General features: G+C 43.6%; 2 protein-coding genes across 2 annotated transcripts in view; one reads left to right on the forward strand and one right to left on the reverse strand.

Annotated features, from left to right (window-relative positions):
* LOC131272158 (uncharacterized) overlaps nt 1-21,987 on the forward strand; it is a 188,747-nt gene that overhangs the window by 54,740 nt on the left and 112,020 nt on the right. The gene's annotated exons all lie outside the window — the stretch shown is intronic.
* On the reverse strand, nt 8,411-10,910 carry LOC131272168 (chymotrypsin-2-like). The gene is made up of 3 exons (XM_058273817.1): nt 10,853-10,910; nt 10,340-10,755; nt 8,411-8,713 (listed from the first exon to the last, which is right to left on the reverse strand). The coding sequence occupies exons 1-3, from the start codon at nt 10,908-10,910 to the stop codon at nt 8,411-8,413; spliced, it is 777 nt and encodes a 258-aa protein (XP_058129800.1).

Genomic DNA, 21,987 nt, shown 5'->3' on the forward strand with positions numbered 1-21,987 from the left:
GGACAGAGAGCATTTTCGTTCTCTAACTTACACTACGCTCTATGGCGATACAAAAAAAAAAACAATTTCTGTCTCTTACAACTTGGGAAAATAGGCCGAAAGCGCATTTTCGATCATTTTGTATTCAATAAACCATCGCCAGCATTGTTTAGGTGATGTTATCATTCAGCTAGCTTTGGAATCGAAACGTTTCATATAGGATAGAAAACCCAAAGGTTGGAGTTTTTATTATAGTACTACTTCTGTTATAGAGTGAGTGACATTACTATAATCGCATCATCATTTCTTTAAATTGTTTAAATTCATGAATGAAGTTTTGTATTATGTTTTGAAGATTACTTCCCCTTGAGTTGGTTGAGATTAATTTGTGTTTTTAACAAGTATTGGTATGGATTGGCAATTTTAATGAAATGATTGCTGTCACAATTCAAAGAGATTTCTACAAACGCAACATAATCTTATTTCATTTCTCCATGATAATCTCCTTAAAAATTTACAAAAAAGCTCTTAGTTTGTTGGCTATTTTTTAGGAGGGAAGATAAGTACTGCTTCGAATTAGCCACGTTTACAGCATGGCCAAGAGTGTTTTGCTCTTCTTCGAATTTTATTTTTGTATCATTTCATGTATCATTTTTTTTTGCTTTACACAACTGTAACAGAGTGGGCAATGAAATCTGCTAAAAACAATTTGTACTATCTGAAAACCCGGAAGCTCTTTGTTGAAATTCCGAGAAGTAGTAGTCCCAAAAATACAAACAAAGTTCCAAATATTGAATGTGATGTTTTGTGGAGTTAGAGTAAAATACCAATCGGAAGGACAAGAAATCGGAAGTTAGATTTTTTCGTTACCTATAGTCCAATTACAATATTTCCGGCTAGTTTAATTTTCTACCGAAGTCCTTCCGGAAGGCACGCTTCAGTGATGTTGATCGCAGAACAACTCATAACCATAACTCTAGCGCGACGTTCCCATGTTCGCGTATTTCTTGTGTCGAGTTATTTACTGAAAGGTACAACGGAAGCTCTAGTGGTCTTTCCTACTCTTCGCATTATTTCCTCCTTCGCCTTGAGCCCTGCCGTAGACTCATCGCCCCCCACTTCGCCCTTTTCAGCGCCGTGGCGATTAATAATAAATGATGAAATTATTTCATCTCTTACCACGCCCACAAGCGCGTAGTCAGGACGATCTTGGTCGGGCGCGTAATCCCATTAATATTTGATTGGTGTTCGCTGTTCGATTTATTGATGACAGCGTTCGCTTGCCCACTCCACGCCGGCACTGGTTTTCTTCCTTGCAACCATAGCCCGAACCGGGGTTGGAACCGGAAGTCAAAAGCAATGGCCAGCCCGTCGATGTACGGACGTTCTCTCAGCGATTGGAAAACGACTTAAGCCGCTGGAACGCATTTGCGGATTACGACCCAGCGCGTTCCCGGTGGTGCTTGTTTGTTTTCTTTCGATTTTTAGCTCATTGATTACAAGCCAACCAGTGCGCTCCGGGTGTATAAGCGTCGCTCAATTTGTCGACGATTTTATAGCGAGCGTTTCGGGTTGAGGAGTTTACTAACGAGGGGTAGAAAATGGAAACGCTTATCCATCCGCGGTTCGGTTTCGTTTGCTTCCGTATGCTTTGTGGCTCGAGGCGCAGACGGAGACGCCCAATTTGCATAATCTTTTCCTGCCCCTCCCCTGTTCCCCCATCCCGAGTCAGCTTGCCAACTCACACCGATGGATTCTATTTGTTGAGCAAATAATGCAGAGCACTAGCGCGCCTTTGCCTTACCGCCGGTGTGATCATTTATCTTCATTTGTGTAAATTACGTGTGACGGTGGTTTTGTGTTTTAGGCGCTTGTATAATAATCCGCCCCGCCGCCCTGTCTCCGGGTGAGGTTTTAGTTTCCACGTTTAGTTTCCCACGGACGCACGCTCCATTGGCGCCCTGTACCCTATTAAAATAAGCTTTCGCGCTTTCAATTTTCCATTCGCCGAAGATTGAAGGGCGTCCGGTGGATGCGTAGCTACGCTTTCCGTACGCCACCGTTAGTTGTTTAATCCAGCACAAACAGTCAAATCTAATCAGCCTAGCGAGCGTATTCAAATAGGCTTGATTCGATTAAGACAGCTTGAAGCGAAATCAGCTGTGTCGTACATTTTGTTGATTGCTGTTAAAATGTTGTCTTGCGGCAGTTGAAAATAATAAATAACGAGTAAAGAAGACGCACCAATCTCATACCGATTGGTAGGAGTTAATTTATTTTACCATTACAAATTAAGTTAAGTGCTGCAGCATGCAGAACGCGAACAAAGCTTGCAAAGTTCTGAAACCACAGCCACTTAAAGTGCACTATCCCTGTACCAGCAGCCCGGCTTTGCGGCCAGTTAAAGTGTTTCCCGTCACCTTTCCGCCGATCTTGAGTTGGCGATTGTACTGGTGTGTTTGTGTGTGTGTGTGCGGATGGCAATTATCCACGTGGAATGCACGTGCACATTGCACAACGTTGGAAATTTTATCCGCTTCGCGCTTTTCCAGCATTCACGCGCCACGCGGTGTCAGTTGCCGTGGCGAAAGTTTTCCCTACCGGGTTGTTGTCTTTTCCACTTGGCGCTCATGTTGGCTGCGGTGGAGCAAAGTTTGTGAAACTCATCCAAGTTTCGGTAACATAGTAATACCTTTTCAAAATATTAGCCGTTTCGTGTTTCAGCGTCGATGATTCCGGGACCGACGGAGGGATGGGGTTGTTGAAGCGGAATGAACTTCGTGTTCCAACTTTAGCATAATTTCTCAAGTGTATTGTTTACACTACTATTATGGTTAATAGTGTTGCATATAAATTTTGTTTTAAAACAGTCGAATACTTTTCTGTAACGTTGCTTAAGCATGTTGGATCGGTCGAGTTTAAATATAAAACTAAAAGGTCAATGATTTGTTTTTCTCAAGTGTTTATTGGGAACGATGGGTTATTTTGACATGAGTTTGCATGAAACCATTTGTACTAGATTATCGAAAGAGTAATAGCCTTTACACGTATGATATGAGTGTTGCATAGTTTATAATCGTTGCAAAATCGCTGCAATACCTCTTACTCCAATCGGGACATCAAGGAGCGACCGCAAGCGATACAATTACGCCACCTTTGATGTCACATTAGGGAACGTAATTTAAACGTTTAATCGCCCGTCATCAACCCCGGCAACGACCGACATAAAGCGAGCGTTACCGCGCGAGCAAAACGCCACAATTTATAAACCAATATGCGCGCGACATTTGAGGCTGCCGTTTATGCTGTGTCGCGCCAACGGACGTCACATTGGTAACCCATTATCTCCTCCGACTCGTTAGTACCCGGTGTGTCCTGAAACAATCGTTTGCCAGCGTTTGCAACGTGTCTAAAATGCCAAAGGTTAGGAAAGGAAGGGCACTTTGTAGCCTTTTTTTTTACTCCAAACGGTTGCCATGGCTTCAGCAGTCAGCTTCCCAATCGATTTCATCGTTAAACTCGTTCACGACCACTGTATGTAGTTGCAGGCACGAAGCTGGGCTTCGTCTGTCGGTGGATCGTTTTTGGTTTCATTCTGTTACATTAATGTTGCCATTGGGAGCACCATTTTTCTATTTCAATCGCATTTTATTTTCACCTCTAGAACTAACCAGACGCTATTTGGCACAAAACATCTTCAAAGTGTGACTTTTTCATGTTGTTTAAAGTCATTCCTATGACTAGTTTGGAACTGGATTATTGTCAAACAGACGCTTGGAAAATTAATCTTGAAGTTGTCTGATAATTGAATGGCTCAAGTTGAGACTACCAAGGAAGAAGAATTTTTTAATATGATAATTCTATGTTTGGAAACTCTTCCTGATAAAATCCCGATCTAAGTTTAGTATTACATTTAGTCATGCATGCTGGTTATTCCTAAGCTATTCCTTTCACGCATCTTGATGTAACTAGTATTTTAGAATTTTTATTTTCTACTGTAAAAAAGTTTACAAACACTCTTCGCACTAAAACTGTGGCACGAAGAAGCGCGAAGGCAGCGTGAGATTTCAATGAAAACCCTTTCTAGCTGTCTCATTAACCTAACTTAAATTATCTCGTTGCCGTTGTTTGTTTGACAATGTTAAACAGTCCGATCGTGGTCCGATTTCGGTGCTTCCCGTTGCGATATTTTGTTAGGCATCGGCGCAGAATGCCGTCCAGCTTTCCCTCGACCGGCACCACTCTCTTCGCTCGAGTTTGTTTGCCCACGCGAGCCCAAGCTGGATGTCGTTAGTTAGTTTGGTTAATTTTAATGGACTTGTTAATTAAGCGTGATGTTAGCTTTTCAGCCAAGCTTGGCTTAGCAATTGCTAGCAATTGTTCGGATTTGGGGAAGGAAAGCAAAAAGCTAAAAAGGGTTCCATTCTTTGAACGTACTGATTTTTCCGGAAGTAATTTTGGCACGGTTTAAATGTTTACTCTGTCTTGCCTACGTTTTTTTCGTCATATCATTAACGTTTCGAGTGAAATTAAATGAACTTAACCCAGTTAAAAGTCTAGACAGTTTTGAAGTTTGGTATTCAACAATTTTACACAAAAAAGGTAAAACTTGATCATCAAAAAGTCAACATACACGATCAACATATTATATTTAACTCGGTACCATTTGTACATGACCATCTTTCTCAATATAATCTTTGAATAATGAATTGAGTAAATGAAAAATTAAAGGAGTATGCCTTAATACACCTTTTCAGCATTTTTTCAAAGCCTTTTCTTATTGTTTGGTGTTGTGCTTCCACGTCAGCGCATGTATATAGGCGTATCTTCAATAACTTTTCATTTTTGCTACCTTGATCCTCGCGTGCGTGTGTGATTACCTTCCCTTTCGGCCGGTTATCTGCTTCCCCGTATTTAACGTCATCATTATGCTGCACATGATGGAAAGCTAATCCAATATGCGATCGGGTACGATAAGCTTCGACGGAAGCATTAAAAAAGAACCCGGTTCACCGTTGCGCCAACAGGATGGGGAATTAGATTGCGTGCCTTAGTTCATCATTTTCCCGCCCCAGCCAGGGTGGAGCCGGTCGCTGGAGGTGGAGAATTTCCAACTTCCGGCCCCGAAACCGTGCAGTATCATCCTCGATACCTGTGGATTTCCTAACCCCGGACGCAGATTTGTGACCCCGCTGGCATACAGATTGTCGGGTTTTGGCTTACCCATCCACATCTATTACAAGAGCCTTTTCACACACGAACGTCAGACAGTGTGTTTGTGTACGTGCTGTAAACAATTTCCGTTCATCATTTTCCCACATCCGCTGGGTCGGGTATTATTCGAACGGTTCTGGTTTGCTGGTAATATCCTTTCCGAAATTCTTCGCCCATAAATGGACCGCTGTCTTTGTTCCATTCGGGGCCGTATTTTCACGGCCCGCTCAAGAGTGGCCATCGAAAGCGGGCGCTTTTCACAAATCGATTCGTCGATAAACCATTTTGACTTCTTCAAGTCGGGGCAGAATGACAAAGTATAAGTATGGTTTCGCGCGCGTGTGTGTGTTTGTGATGTGGAGGCAACACAAATAGAAAGGATTTCCGCCGCCGCAGCACATTGTGCATTTGATAGTTTTCCATCCATTCGCCTTTTAAGCGTTCCTCAAGAGGGCGGAAGGTTGGGTAATCGTGCAAGATTGTACGGCACGGAAAGCATTGCATGTCGCTCCGGGGTTCGTACAAAGAAAAGCATCCTTTTCCGTGCAGCTCATTTTAGTTTTTCCTCCCATGCGTTTCTAGCTGTGCGGATAGCAGCCTTCGCAAAGAAAGTGATTTTGAAGTGACTGCCTCACCATCAGCTCGTCCGCATCCGCTTGATGCTGCCCTTTGCTGCCGATCCTCATCGAGTCCCGTTCTCTCAGAAGCTTTCACAACGATCCGATCGTTCGTTGACGGGCGCAAAGTGATGGGTTGAAAAAGTTTCCCACTGTAAAGCCATTAGTGATTCATTTCAACTTTTTCGTTGCGGGATTTCCGTTCATGGCCCTCAGTCTTACCAACAAATTTCACCACACACCCTTTTTTTTCTCGGCCTTCTTAATCCCCTATCGTTTTCTTAAACTTTTTACCGTTCGGAGCTCGGTGGTTTTTTTTTTTTGTCAGCTTTAGTAGTCGATTGTCGTGCAGGGATGGTGTCTGCGTTGTGTCAGCAGCTTCGGCAACGGATATCAATCAATCTCATACACAGAAGTGGGCAAATAAGAGAATGGGAACATTGTTGGAAAACCAACAACAAAAAAGCACGGATTTATGAGCATACTTATTCTTCTTTCGTTTTGATTTCTTTGCCATAGTTTCCATGCAATCTGCAGCGTTTAAGTTTTTTTCCGTCTCAGTTTTGTTGTCCTCCGTTTCGGTTCCTTCTCCACCGGGTTGAAGCTTTTAAAGGAAGTCATTCGTCCTTATCGTCAATACTTAGTAGTGTACACCACCAATCCCCACCATCTCTCCAATGCATCGATGTTCTTTTCTTCCTGAAGTTGTAGGAAAAACAAATGGATGCACTGTCGCGGTGCAAATCGGAGGTAATGATCGGAACAATCGATAACCGCAGAAAAGAGATGGCCAGCTTTACGGTTGCTTCCATCCCATTGAGTGGGAATACCGTTTACTATCCGCTGGAACCACATTAATCATCCAACGGATGGAATGGGATTTGGAGCGCGAAAGCCGATGGGTGCAGTTATTCCGCCGGAGATCGACGAAGGGTCAAGTTTGTGGAACGACCTTTTTTTTAGTTACGCCACCCCCATACCTCTCATCTCCACTTATTGCCTTCGTGGTGATGATTTACGAGCTCCGTTGCTAGGGACTGGCATGGATTTGGCCCGAAGCGCTCCCACACACGCCGTGGTTTAACTTTTAATCCTTCTGAGCGCATGATTTGGACATTTATCGGCATTCTAGCGCCAGCTTGGTTCAATGGCCCATTACTAGATGAGCCCGCTACAAGGCAAATTAATTTTATTGAGCCAGCATAAGCCGGTTTGGAATGTCTGTAATTCCATCATAATCCATGATAACTGGCTTTTCATACAGCTGCCGGCCAAAGGGAAGGTTTCGGGTTATTGCCGGGTTAATGGCTGTCATTGCAGCACATTTTAACACTGACACTCCGGTTTCCGTAATGACACCAGTAATGATTGCTATGGCAGTAGATAATTGCAGCACTTTTTGGCAACAGGTGTCTCGCTGGAAGGTATTTTTGGGCGGCATTATTGACATTACTTCAGGCAAGAAACATTTAAAAGTAATAATCACTTTGTTTCAACTAAGCGTAATGAAACCATCTGTTTTAAGTTGGCGGTAATGTCAAAACGATAAAGTTTTGATTTAGCTTTTCAAAGCACGCTTAGAAGTCCTTTCAGTACTTCAGGCAAAAAGTTTTAAAATAAAATTATTGTAATCTTACACCGTTAATGAATATCCTCTCTTTATTTCCCATCAACTAGGAATGTTTTAGAATTATATTTTTAGAACCAACCGACAAAACCATAACAAAACGAAATACTGAGTACTTGAATCTTTTGTTTAATATTTAAATCCAAAAGCAAAGTGTTCAGCAAGTGAAGGACACTACGCATTTTTTTTCGTCTCATCGTCCGCATTTGCTTTCATTAAATTGCCGATAATGTCTCGTAAAGGTAAGTCATGCCTACCTGATGGCGACCCGGACCGATCTATTTGCAGCAAATTTATTTATAAATTTATGTTATCCCAACCGAACCGAAGGGGTTCCATTTGGAGCGTTCTTTTCGAGCACACCTTACCTTTTTGTTTTCGTCGCTCGGTTCGCTGCGTTCAGCGTACCAGCGTCCCCGGCAGGTCTCGGATTCCTTTGTCAATTACGAAAAGGGATGATTTGTTTTGGGCCCGATTGAAGGATCTGTCCTGCTCCTCCGCCGTCCACTGGAATGTCCCTCGGCTTGGCCCCTTTCCGCTCTGATACGTTGGGTATTCTCGTCTGAACCATGAGCTGGTCCTTCGGCCAGGGCTTGGGGGCATTTTGAGGACGAACGTCACTGCAATGAGACGGCGGCGAGAGAGAAAGAGAGGGGGAGGGAGAGGGAAATCAATCAATACGCGTGTCTGCTGTGAGAAGGCAAAAGGGTCGTTCGGATGAGTTTATTTGATGCAATAGCATTTTTAATCTCATTGTCCGGCATACGATCGATAAATGTTTTGTGTGGAGGTTTTGCCTTCATAATACATATTTGCCTCAATTATGCTAGCTCATTTGATAAACATACGCCATACATTTATTATTAGTCAGATTCTGAATATGCTTTTATTTGCAGTAAAATATTTACTCAAAACCACATTTATATTTACACCAACATGTAACGCACAATAACATATTCTCGCTTCGCTTGTTTTAAATCATCACCGAAGCGATCCACGATAGGTGCGAGTACACACGCTCGTACACGTCGGAAACTGCGGTGGCGCATGGGACACGCACGAACGAGGCGATACCATGCACCATGCCGTCGTACACCAGCGGTCCACCCGAATCACCCGAGCAGGCCCCCTGGCCTTCCGGGCTCGAGACGCACATTACGCTGTCGAAGATGTTGTTCGAACCGTTGCGCTCCTCGCGACACTCCTCCATCGTGAGGATGTCCACCGTGAGGAACTGCAAGTTGTCCGGCACGTCGGCTGGTCCGTCGTCCATCGTCTGGGAACAGGTGTTTTGGGGGGGGAGAGTTAAATAAGAATCATTTTTCGCTTGTATTAAACGGCATCAAGATGGCTTGAGACATCCACCACACGGTGCGGTTATCTTGCAATAATCACCTTCTGGCATCATCCACCACCATTTTTGGTACTTTATTTTTAAACAATAGACACTGCAATCCCACGATTATAACTCGGCTTTATCGTTGTTTATTGTTTATAATCGCTTTACCCAGTCCCAATCGTTTTCTTGGAATGGGAAATCCAGTGTTATCTTGGGCACACGTCACACGATAATTGGTGACCAAACCGAGACAACGCCTGTTTACGTTGGCGTTTTCTATCACTACGTCATACAAAGATTTTCAACTTTTTTCACCACCAATTTTTTAGCCACTTCCGAAAAGGTAAAACAGTTGTGACCGATCGATGTAAATTGAGTTCATATGACCAAATGCAAAAATGATTGAACAGATTTGTATTTCTTAAATAGATTGTTAAAAAAAACGATCCCCTTTTAACTTCATTATTTGTTTCAACTATTTGAAAAAATGTCTTTCCTACGTGACAATCACGGTGCCATGTACAAAAACGGGTGAAAAAACCATCGTGGCAAAAGTGGTTGACATAATTCACATAGTTTTGCCATCAAATCATCCATTTACGTATCAAGAGGATAAAAAATAGGATAATTTTAGTTTTTATTGAAAGTTTTGCGATAGTGATAGTTGATTTGTGTGTCTTTGATAAATTTATTTTGAAGAATTGTTCAATGAGATAGAAATCATATTCCAAAGTTATCAACACGTTTCCACCAAAAACGAGTTCCAAAATAGAGTGTGAGATTCTAAAAAGCGAAAAATACGACCTATTACTGCGGTTCTTCATAGGCCAAACATGTTTGGCCTAGATGCAAAATAAACAATTCCTAGAATTTAACCTAGTTATTTGTTTCTCAAGAGCCATAAACAGAGTTTGCTTTGAGTGCGCAATCTCATCATTAAGGGGTTCTTTGCGCCCAAAGTGAAGTTTGTTAATCCACAATCGATTAACGACCTTTGATTGATTGCATCTTCTGATGGTGTTCCAATGGTCACAGTGTGGAATGCCGAGATAAGATTATGCTTGTCACCATTTCACGCACACCGGCAGTCCCAAGATCGGTGAAAAGAGAGGTCGATACAAAGTTATTTTCTGCTTCGCCATTGTTTTGGCAGTAAGTTCGAAAAGTGTTTGCAAACATACTTGCATTATGTGGGAGGTCTTTGCAAGAACCTCTTAAACGAAAAAGGTCATATGAAATTCTGCATCACAGTGTTGCAGGTGTGATCCATGGCCTCGTGGATGACGTCGAAAAATAAAATCCCGAGTAGCCGAAAGTGTTCCATGATGCAAAGTTTCGGGATATGAATCCGTTGGGTTGTCAGAACATGGCCGAAACGCTTCAAGTACTTGGTCAGTTAGTGAAATATAGTAAATTTTCTGTTATACACAAACTTTCCAGGCCACTTCAAACTGAATTCAAACTAACTGTCAAAAATGTTCCCACGATTTCTGGCTGGTTGCAAGCTGCACTGTGACCTCTCTTCCAACCGATCTTGACCAGTCCACTTCATCGCACACTTACGTTCGACCTGCCCCAACCCGAAATGGTTGCGCCGGTTCCAGACAGCACGTACGACGAACCGAGCGGGATCGGTTGCGTGTACTCGTTGAACACGATCGGGGCCACGGTCTGTGCCAAGCTGATGTCGTTCTCGATGGTGGCCGGATCGTACAGCGGATGGTTGACGATGCGCATCGTCCGATGGTAAACTCCGCCGCTCTCCAATCGTACGCTTCCGACGTACACGTTGAGCGCGGACGGCTCCATGCCGATCGTGCAGTGCGCCGCCGACAGAACCCATCTGGTGTTAAGGATCGATCCGCCACAGAAGTGGAAGCTTGGCGGTCTCCTCATCGACACCTGGTACGGAAACTGACCCTCGACGGCATTGTAGCCTCCGACGATACGGTTTCCCTTCGGACTGTCGCGAACCGTCGCTGCAGCTGTGAGTTTGGAGGAAAACCGTTTCACAATCGTTTGCGTCACAAAACTACCCTTGACATTCCCGCGGAATGCGGGTGGGTGACCACTTACGACTTGCGAACACCAGTCCCAGACAGAGCGCGAGCGTCACCAGCGTTACACGGATCATCGTGATATGCCACACACGTTATACCGTCCACACGCAACAAACGACCGTGCGGCCGCAGGTATCTGGTACTTATACCACTCGCTTCCCAACCCACGGCTATTGGTGCGATAATCTGGATTCGTTTATAGCCCTGCTAATCGGGATCAATAAGCCCGCCATTCCGATAGAGTAGAATGTGTATGGCACTCGCTGGCTTCAGTTGATTGACTCGAGCTACACCCAATCGTAGGTCTCAGCTGTTGGAACCCTTTTGGCTGGGGGGAGGGGGATGTTTCCGGTTAATACGTGGCCACAGTAAGGAAGGAAGCCACTTGCGGATACTCCCGGTGAATATCGGGGCAGTTTATGATTCGCCTTGTTTTATAACTCGCCGATAAGAGCAGACAGTCTTTGGGAGCAGCTCCTTCGGTTTCCCCGTTATTACGCCAAGGTCAGCAACGATTCGCGTGATGTCGTTCCACATTTTATTGCCGGGGTCATCTCTTTTCTCGTTTCTCGACATATGGTGGCAATGGAATGCATTCTTTGGGATATGATTTGGTGCCTCCATTTTTGGTGGTTTTCGTATCCATAAAATTCGTTTTAAAACATACAACAACTTATTGATAATTCGAAAAGTTTTAAAGCCGAATGAAACGATTCGCAAACCTCCAATTATCGATAGCTGTCAAATGGTTTCAGAACCTAATGCTAGATTTACATGAAGCGCAATAGACTATTAATTCACGCGAAAATATCAGGTTTGCCTTTATATTTTTGCGTTTCGCGTTAGTATCCGTGGGTCGATGAAAATAAAATCGTATTCAGTGTAGGTTTGCGTGTTAACAGTACACAAACAGCAGAGAAGAAATGTGCGCATCGAAATCTTATCCTCAATCGTTATTCACAAACGCAAGCAACAGCAGTCCACACAAAGTGTGCAAATCTTTACAATATCATATTTATCACTCGCTGATCGAAAAATATATTTGCGTTCAATTTGAGAGTTTCGTAGCATTTTGTTTTTCAAATTTTGCTTTCGCTTCATGTAATCCTACCGTAATACCAGCATTTGCAAACGTAATTTCCATGTCCGTAATTTCCGTACTGAACGTACCAGGACAAACTATGGGCAATGCGACCCGCTACAAGTTATGTGCAACAATTTGAACTCAGTCTTAGACTTATGTGACTTTAATCTTTCTACGTCAGTGTTTCGTGAGCGCCTACGTCTTCGCCTCGTATAACGATTCTGTAATCACGCGTTTTAACCCGTTTTTATAATATATACTTAAGTTGTGTCGTGAAGACCTATGAGATCCGACGACTATACAAATAAATAAATAAATAAATGTCAACATGTTCCATCAGCGCAACTCTCCTTCACGTTTAACATCTGGAGTTGGTTAATAATTTGATTACTCTCCATCTTCTAGTTTTGATAGCTCCTCAAGGCAACTCATGCGTTGGTATTCATTTATAATTTTCCTAAAACTTGATTGTTTTGTTGTTGTTTTCTAGATTAAATAGTTACATCAAATTTGATTATATTTTTGTTTGTTTGAGTTTAATTGAAGCGAAATCGGGGAATTGAGCTGTTACCTTGCGTTTTTAGCTAACAGCGTGATGAAACTTTTTGTCCAGTGTAACTCAGATTGTTGAAAGCTACCAATCGATGAAAGAAGCGTTGATGCATGTTCGGCTTTATGTTTCATATCATTCATTCCCTTTTGATAAGTAAGAACAATTTATTGATTGATTAACAAGACTCATGTTTCATATGCAACCATAGATATCCAAAATGTCAAAGCTGTACTCTTACCATGGGTCATGAAAACTTCACTGCATACCAGGAATATTTGTCTATCAACCTTTCGCCAGCTCTACTCGACGTTATGTCTTGCGCCATACGTGGCCCAATATTGTATGTTGCAGCATATATTCTAGAATTTATTCCCATCCTTATATTTCGCTCGAGGTTGTTCGCAATAAACTAGAGATTGGAATTGTTGGAAATCTTGCGTGTGTGTTTGGCTAAGGTTTCACTCTACACATTGCTCGTCCACGCCGAGGGTCAATAACAACCTTCAATCTCGCATCTCCCTTCAGCTAGGGTTGGGAGAAATTGTTGCGCATACATTCACCCCCTTCGGGCGAAATATATTATCCCACCCCGCCCCTTTGCATAGGCTATAGCGCAATCTTTTCCGGCCCACTGTTGTAAACCAACTCAATCGCTTTAAAGCAACATGACATGATGCTGATGGGCCCGAAGGTAAACAATCTCGTTGTATCGGGCCTAGGTTTCTCGGGTCTGTGTTTTTCCCGTGCTCTGGCTAAAGGCTGCCAACTACCGCCCGGCATGTGCTGGCTTTGGGGTGTGGCTGAAAGTGTGTGTATATGTGTAGCTATCATAGCTTCTCAAAAACGGGCGAAACCTTCGGCTTTTATCTTGATTGGCACGTGCTGACAAGCGTCAGCGTTTTGTTTGATGTTGCCATGTTGGCGAATGATTTTCCGTCCAGCCAAAACACATTGACTTCGGTGCTCCTCCACGTAAGTATGTTTATTCCTTCGCAATGTTACTATTTCCTAGAACTACGAACGTCCGCATAAATTTGTCCGATGGCTGGGTGTGTGCTACGGTTTTGTAAACAACTGATGAACAGGATCGAAAAGGGGGCGTGAAATATAATTCAGTTCGGGGAAAGAGCACAGCCTTCGTTATTCATTTTATTAATTAAAGGAGGAGATGCTACTAATTAGCATTTGTAAAATTAAAAATGAATAATACACACTGTAATAAATGCTCCTTACCCGATGGAATAAAAATACAGTCATTAGTTTGTTAAGTACTTTAGTGAAAATTCAGGCATTTTCCATACTCACTTTCATGCAAACGTTCCGTCCTTGCTGGCGGTCCGTTTCGTTTCGCGCCATTCGGGGGCCCCACTCAGAGTTTATGCTGCCGTCTTGAAATCTGCAATGACTGAAACGAAGCAAAACAAATACATGTAACGATAACAGATGACCATCATCATATTAATTTATCAAGTGCGTTAGAATAGTCTATTACTAACAGTTACTTTCTGTAACTTATTTTACTTAATTCTGCATAATAAAGGCGGCCGTGGAAAAGGTTTATAAATATGTCAGCTCGTAAACTTGCTCACTCAACCGTTGAGCAACAAAGGCGGCTGTACACAATGTATTCATCCCTCCTGGATAAGGGCATTACCACCGCCCGCACTTACCCAGCGATCCTTTTGGATTCCTGTTACCACCAACACACCCCCACACCGTATGTGAACCGCGCCATAACCGCATTGTGCCCAGCGGACATTAAAACACATGACGGTGGTTTTGTTGCGAGGTTTTACATTTTTCTCCATCCCACCGAAACCGCTCCTCTTCCCCCGCACCACGTCCCCAACTGGGTAACGCTTCTTGCACACATTAATTCACCCCCCGAACGCTTGCTCGAGATGTGCGGTTGCTTGCCGTTAAGTGAATGATAAATATTTATGAACGTAATTTTGTGGCGCATCGATAGGGAAAAAGTTAAAATTTTATGCCACCCTTCGCTGGCTGCGGGAAAGCTTACCGTTTCACGATGCGGCAACGAAACGGCCCGGGAACGAGCGAGATTCGGCCGATTGGTTTCCCTTCCTGAGAAGAGCATATGTATTTATACAAGTGGTAGTGCACATGGTTTCCTCTACTTCCTGGAGCGCGTGAAGGTTGGGCACATTCTTCGTAAGGGTTTTTCCGTTTTCCGACGAGCGCTTCGCATAATTATCACCGTATATTTTACGCCACAACAGGCCACCCCACTGAACCTGCTTTTTCGAAGAAAAAACAAACCCCTTCGCCGTTTTCACGTGTTCTTGCTCTACGGTCAGTTTCTTTGACAAACGACCGATTGTTCTAGATGCTAACGGGAGGTTAGTGTGAAGTTTTCGTTATATTTATCCACCTCTGTACATCTCATTTGTGTTCTTTTCTTGCTTGTACGAAACATCGAAAGAAATTGTGGCTTCCCGAATGCGGTCAGCAAGCACTGTGCTTTGATTTCCCCGATGGATTCTGGCGGAAATCCTAGGAGAGTGGATTGCCAGAAACAACATTCTACCAATCCCCGGCCAGCGCTGGTTCCCACACCGTCCCATGCTTTTGGTTAGCCGGTCCCGAGCCAGGGATCTCTTTGTTGTGCTCTTCTCCCGGATCGTAACGGATCAGTAGTGTTTGTTGTTCAATTTGCTTCGAAGGATACGCGAGAATAATGTGTTTTGTTTTCCTCGTTTGCCGAAGGTTTTGCGGTTGAATTTATGTGTCTGCATGCGATCGCTGCTACTTCTGGGAATGAAGTTCCTTGTGTGTGTGTGTGTGTGTGTTGGAGCTTCGTGATTACCATTCAATTTTCAGGAGATGAGCTTCACATGCAGGGAGTAGCGATTTTGTGGTGTTTGATTCTTCGCGCTTCTTCGCCCGCGATGGGCTGTTAAAAAAGACGGGAACCTTTTACGATCATTCCCGGAGCATAAACAGTCGCAAGCCCGAAAGATATCCTTCCCCCCTTCCGCTCGGTCGCTTCGGTTGCGCCCTGGATTAATCGTAAATGTAAAAGGAAAAATTGAATGCCACCATTTTACGATCGTTGCGCCGAATCAAAATTGTTACCGAAAAGGATTCTCTCCGTTCGTTTTCGGGCGGCGGTACATTCGGGGCGTGGAAGGGTGGAGATTTATTTAAAAAAATAAATAAATAAAGAAAAAAATCCCTCGTTACGATTTTCCGTTGATTCTGGCATTGATTGCAAGGAAGTGTGGTAGTAAACATAAAATTTCTCCCACATCATGAGCATCCCCGGCGGGAAATGAAGTCGGGGATTCATTCGTGACTGCCGGATGATTTTTCTTTTCGCTCTTCGCTGCGCCCAACCCCCTGCAAAAATACAAAAAAAAAAAAATAACAACACCGCGAAATACCTCCGGTCGGTGATGGATAGTACGGTAGTGAGTGAAAATATTTATCACCCCCGGTGCGCCAGGCTAATGGCAGATAAAATGTTTCCGCCGTTTTTCACTTTTTGTACGACTTGCTGGCTTGCACCGCTGTTTTGTTTTTCTTTTCGGTTTGTTGTGTTTGATGTTTTTTTTTTTTTGGTGCTCGATTTTATTGTTGGTGCAAATGATTTTTATGTGGTGAGATAATGTCTTGGGAGTTTTCGCCCGGGTATTTTTGTTTTATTTTGGGAGATAAATAAACCATTTTATGTCCATTGTTGGAATTAGAAGTTTTGTTGTACGTGAGGCACACTTGTACGGATGGAAGAGTTGCTAAGCGCAATAAGCTTATCATCGGTACAATACTATACGAAGTGAGCCTTTAATTTTCTCAATACCTGATACTGTACTGTGAATGAAATCACTTTAGAAAGTATGAGATAAAGTAAGGAAAGGTGTAGGAACTCCTTGGGGAAAGTCTGCAAGGAAAACAAACCTCGAATCGATGGCCATATAAAGCTAAACAATTCTCTTCTTTTGTTTCATTAGCCAACCCACGGTGCGTACGAGTGGACAACTAAATCAATATAATCACCATGCAATAATTCAGTTCACGAACTTCACTTCGCGCTGGCACTTCGCCAGTGACCGGAAATTTATTTGATTTCATGATTTCGAACCTTTCTTCTATTTTCCGCCCCTCGGGTAGCCAAATATTTGGAAAAGCTTAGCGGCGGCCACGTTTCGACGAGAGCACACCTTCACCTTGACCTTTTGGTGGGCGGCTTAATGTGGCGAGCTGGACGCACGGTGGACACTCGGCAATCGATACCGTTATGATGAGCCAAAGTTTCCGGAAAGTATCATTAATTTTGCCATTTCTGTTTGCTCCGAGCTTGACTCGGGCCGGGGCCAGTCGAATGCTCTCGAGGGCTCTCGAATGTTCCGAGCAGTACCGCCCACGCCATCAACTCCTGGCCCCCTGCTCGCCGCAACTGTCCACGCTCCACTACCGAAACCCGGTAGTAAAGTGTTCGGGCGAGTTCTTCGGTGCGGAAGAAAAAAGTGTGGACTCAGTGGGAATTATTGGCCACAAATCGGGCAGCTTACGCGGAAGGCGGTTAAATAGGAGCCCACGCCACGGGAATCAATTAATGGGCACCGTCGACTACTCTTGGCCTGGTGATCCTCAGAAGTTGCGCCCGAGTGTAATGGGTGTTTTAACACTCGATGAGTTTTATGCGAGCGGAAGGTATCGTTTTACGGTATCCCTTCGGGCAAACGGCGCAACATGAAAAGTGTAATGGGCGGCATTTCATGGCTTATAAAAGATTTATCAACAAGATGGGCTTTGGGCTCAACGCCGATGAGCGCCCGGGGTCCGCGTCTCGGCCCGGTGCGGAAAGCAATAAATGGTAAATAAATAATCAAACCTCGTCTACTGGCAGCCATTCCGGGAGGGTATTGACGGTTTGCGTATGATGTCGTTTGCATTTTTAATAACATATTTTCAGCATTCACTTCAAGATGTCAAGTGTCTCAAGTGGGTTAAAGTTGAGAGAGCAAAAAATCGGTTACTCCGGTTTAACCTGATTTTAAAGATTTGCCTGCATTTTGTGTCGAACAGAAATTACCATTTAGATGGTGAATTTAGCTAAATCTGATGACCTAAGGTAGTTATAATGCCCCAAACCTCGGTTTTTATCAATTAAAATCAATTAAAGTCAATTTTATGTTTGCTGAGGTCGTTAGAAAGAAACCTACAACAATCTACGTTTCGCAGCATGTGAAATAGGAGTAAAATTAAATTATTTAAACCGAAGCCTCATCCCAGCCGGTAAAGCACCAGAGCTCGACACACTGCTTGCGTGTTCGTACTGAAAACGGCCCTTTTCGCCTGAAAAGTCCCTCTTCCGGGGCCCGGTGGGTTTCGGTTTTGTTATCTTTCCGTTACCATCACACTTCCACCGTAACACTCTTACTCTGCACGGAAGCAGTTAGTGAGTGGTTCTTCCGGAGCAGTCCCTAACGAATGCTTTACAGGAGGCGAGAGTAGGAGGCGCAAGGGTGTAACGGATCAGGTTGAAAGTAGCATTCACATACGAATCCTAATGGACACAAACAGCATCGTGCTCGAGCACGGGACATTTACAGCTTTGGAATGAGGGATGGCTAATCAAATTAGTGTTCGGTCAGCTGTAAATAATTTATTCATTCCACCAAAACAGTAACGGGCTTATGGCTTACTTGAGATAGTGAGAAATTATTTTTCAAATGAAATAGTTTGGAAATATATTAACATAGTTGTGACATCTCTATATGTGATCCCGAAATTGTCCTAGCCATAAAATGGCTGACTATAATATTTTTAATAGTTCAATTTACTTTAATATTTCAACTGAGCAACAACGCGAGCATAGGTCTAACGAATATTATCTCGATCGCCATGCGAATGTTAGGACTGATTAACAAAAAAAAAGAAGGCACCCGAGGCACTTACCTAGGCATCGGAATTGAATTTAGTTAATCCGATGATAGCAAACCTAATGCAATTTACTATGCATAATTAAATTGGAGTTTCCGCTAGACATCAACAGTCCTTCTGTTATCTGGAATTCACTTTTGAATGCACATACCTTGATAGTTGGGATGCTGTCGTAATATGGGGTTTTAGTTTACATTTAAATTAGTAATAAATGTTTCATATGATGTTATTAATGATAAGACAAATATCAAAAGAAAATTAAATTACAAATTAAATATTAAATATTAAAATTCTTGATACGATGATTCTACCTATCGATTGACATTTGCATCATTTGTCATGCAATTCTGATACCACCACACTATCTTAATCTATACCAAACGGGTTCCAGATGTCGTGTCCAATACCAATTTTCGGTTGTACGTAAAATACAATTTTATATAGCTTAATTCGTTTCATTTTAAGCAACTCTTTCAATGTCGATTATTTTTTGATCGGAGATTGCCATCCTGGCCAAGATGAGGAAGAAACGAGTTTATTGATTTTCATTGTTCGTCTTTCTTTTGCTGACATTTTACATTGTTGTGCAGAAGATTTGAGGAACTCTTATGCCACTAATTATGGCATTGATTTTTCGACCTTCCACCCGGCAAACGATGAATAGAGATAAAGGCTCGGGTAGGTATAATTGGCCCAAGGGGAGGCAAAGAGTCCGTCCGCACACACGTTTCCCTCTCCTGCGGCGCACCGCACTGGGTTATGGTTCATAAACACGACATAACCATTCAGTTTTAATATTTCTTTATGAAAATCGTTCCCAGGCGTGTGGAGGGCAGAAGTGAGCGAGCTGCTACTCCAATCCCAGACCCAACAGCCGACGGTTGAGTCCGGCCCGGTGGTAAGCGTGTTCGTGCCGACCGCTTATTAGGCTCGACCTCGGTTGCCTTCAAAATAATATTTCCATTACTTTGGTCTTGCGGTACAGGAAATCCTTGAGCGTGTGTGTGTGTGTGTGGATATGTACCATCAGGTGTACGGCTCAAACACCAGCGCCCAACCCTCCTTCGGTAGGTCCCGTAAAGTGCTGGACCCCATGAGCTGACAATCGCCTTCCGAACGTTTGCCAACGGATGTGACGCTGTCGACGCGATTGACGGGGTCCTTTGTTTTGGTTTTAATCCTGACGTCAATCGGATATTAATTCCCGTGGTCAGTTTATTTAATGATCGTCATCATGAGGGCGCTAATTGAAACTCATTACCGTAACTCATCGTCATAAAGGGGATCAGCTTTACTGGTTCTCAATAGTGGACCGTTTTGTTGAACGCGCTGAACGCGTTGCAAACTATAAAACGACTCCTCAAAAGGTATAATCAACGACTTTGTTATAGTTGGTGCTGAGATCGTAATTAGTAATGAAGTCAATACTAGTTAAATTCCAATCAATAACATTTCTGGCATGCTGTTTGTTACATGATTTGTTCATTATACCAGTTATTTTGTTCAACGTTATTGAATTTTGTTTATCATCTCCTTACTTGTTTGCGAAATAGTTTGCGAAAATTGGATGAAGTATTTTTTGATTAAATTGGAAGTTGAAGAACTACGTTACTCTACAAATTTATAACTTCCCAAAGTAAATTTTTCATAGAACGGAAACGATGTTTTATACAGCTTAATTCAACAACTAACTAGCACCCGCGTGACTAGCTCCTGTTTCCTGTCCTGTGCTCGCACAACGAAAAACTGAAGTATGCCGGTTTTTCTTTTATCTAATCAGTCCCACCAGTTGATTCGACGATACCGTCTCAAGAGATACTTTCACTAATTGTCTATTGGACGACTCCTCCTTTCGGCACAGCAAAGTGGTCAAGCAATCGAGGCATACATCGAACTCGCCTAGGCTCCGTTTTCCGCTGGCGGAAGGAAAACAATCTGCCGCATAGTTTGATTGCCTGATTCTTTTCCTCCGGTGCCCATTGAAGCCCCGATCGGTTTGAGGCGCATTTATAGGATGCCATTAATCAAACGTTCACCGAGCGGCGCGCAGCTCTATCCATTTTGCTGATTCGCCCATCAAATTCGCATCGGTTTTATGTCGGACGTCCGTCACTTCGTGCCAGTTCCGTCCGTTCGTAAGTTCCCGGTGAAGACATCAATGCCCTATAGGGCATAGCAACGTGCGTCCAGCTGTGGACGTTGTTATGTGCCACATGGACACATCCAAATCAATGCGTTTTACATGTTCATACTGGCGCAGTTGAGCAATGAATGGCTGCCAACGTTGCTATGGAAAAATTATGTTCTTTTTTTTGTCTGGTCTACCCACCCGATACTGCCATACCCTCTCCCGGCATGTTCTTCACCTACTGGATTGGAGGATTTCTATTTCCAGACGATACAATCCGCCACGTGTCCATCACTAGTCCTGCCGCTCGGTTTCGTACTCGAACACCGTGCTCGCTCTTTTATCTTGCTTGTTTCGTTCGCTCTCTTTCTCTCTCCCTCCCTCCCATTTTACTCTGCACGCATTCGATGGCCCGGCAATCGTATGTTTTTTATGGTTCACCATTTACTAGCCGAGTGCGCTATAGCAGCAGCAACATCGAACCGAAGCCCCAGCTAACGCCGGTGGAAAATAGAAAGGGGAAAAAATCGGAGCAAATGTATGGTCCTGATTGACAATTTAGTTGCCTCGATGGGGTCCCCTTTTGGGCGGGCAAACGGAAGGGCACGATGGTAAACGCTCGCGGTAAGTGTTGATAATGCGTGGGACGTCGATTAACGCGTGTAACGGTGATCGAAATAGGCGATGATCCTGTTGATTGGAAACGATTTTTACCATCATCGTCGTATCATTTGTTTCCCAACTTGGGCTCTGTCGAATGCTGGCCGTGGGCGGGGCTGAAAGAGGGCTTTGACATTTATTTGACTTTGTCTGGTGCTTTTCGTGGAGGGCGGCAATTAACGTTGCGGCTTAGTGCCGAGTAAACAGAATCAGCTCCTCGATGCTCGATGGGCACCACCGGAGCTTATACATTGTGGCAAATTTTATGCATTTGCACAGTCTCACTCGTGCGTTGTGGTTGGTGAGGTTATGTTTACCTGCTATCACAAACAAATCCCGACCTCATCGATTCGACAATGCGTCAATTTTCCATTCGCATCGGGATAAGTTTAGGATGTTCATTTCCTGTCCGGCCACTCTCCCCAAACCACCTCCCGCGTGTCATCGTTTTTTGTTGTTATTTATGTAAAGCTTTCGCGTACCGGTGATAAACGCTTCGCTAGCATTTGCCCTCCATAATGAATCGCATTCTGGAAACGCTCGGCTTTTGTGTGTGGAGTAATAGACTGTTGGCCGCAACGTCACCTCGTTTAGCATTCTGCTATGCAGCGTTTCAAATGAATGCGGCATAATTGTGCGTCCATAATCGAAAACATGAGTGCCGTTCCATCGGTTTGTGGGCGAGTCAATGAGAAGCAATTAATATCCCATCATTGGCGACCATCCAGAGGCGGTCGTTCGAACGGATGCACCCGCACAATCGGTCGCTTCACCACACCTGCCGTCCCTCGAGTGTGCGAACCTTATGCTGCATAGAAT

The sequence above is a fragment of the Anopheles coustani genome, chromosome 3 (assembly GCF_943734705.1).
Source record: "Anopheles coustani chromosome 3, idAnoCousDA_361_x.2, whole genome shotgun sequence".
Taxonomy (NCBI): domain Eukaryota; kingdom Metazoa; phylum Arthropoda; class Insecta; order Diptera; family Culicidae; genus Anopheles; species Anopheles coustani.

Bases quoted from the DNA above. Each gene is read 5' to 3' on its own strand.
- LOC131272168 (XM_058273817.1), bottom strand. From the start codon at position 10,910: ATGATCCGTGTAACGCTGGTGACGCTCGCGCTCTGTCTGGGACTGGTG. The intron at 10,756-10,852 runs GTAAGTGGTCAC...TCACAGCTGCAG, and splicing joins GGGACTGGTGTTCGCAAGTC to CGACGGTTCGCGACAGTCCG. The intron at 8,714-10,339 runs GTAAGTGTGCGA...ACCTGTTCCCAG, and splicing joins CGGGTTGGGGCAGGTCGAAC to ACGATGGACGACGGACCAGC.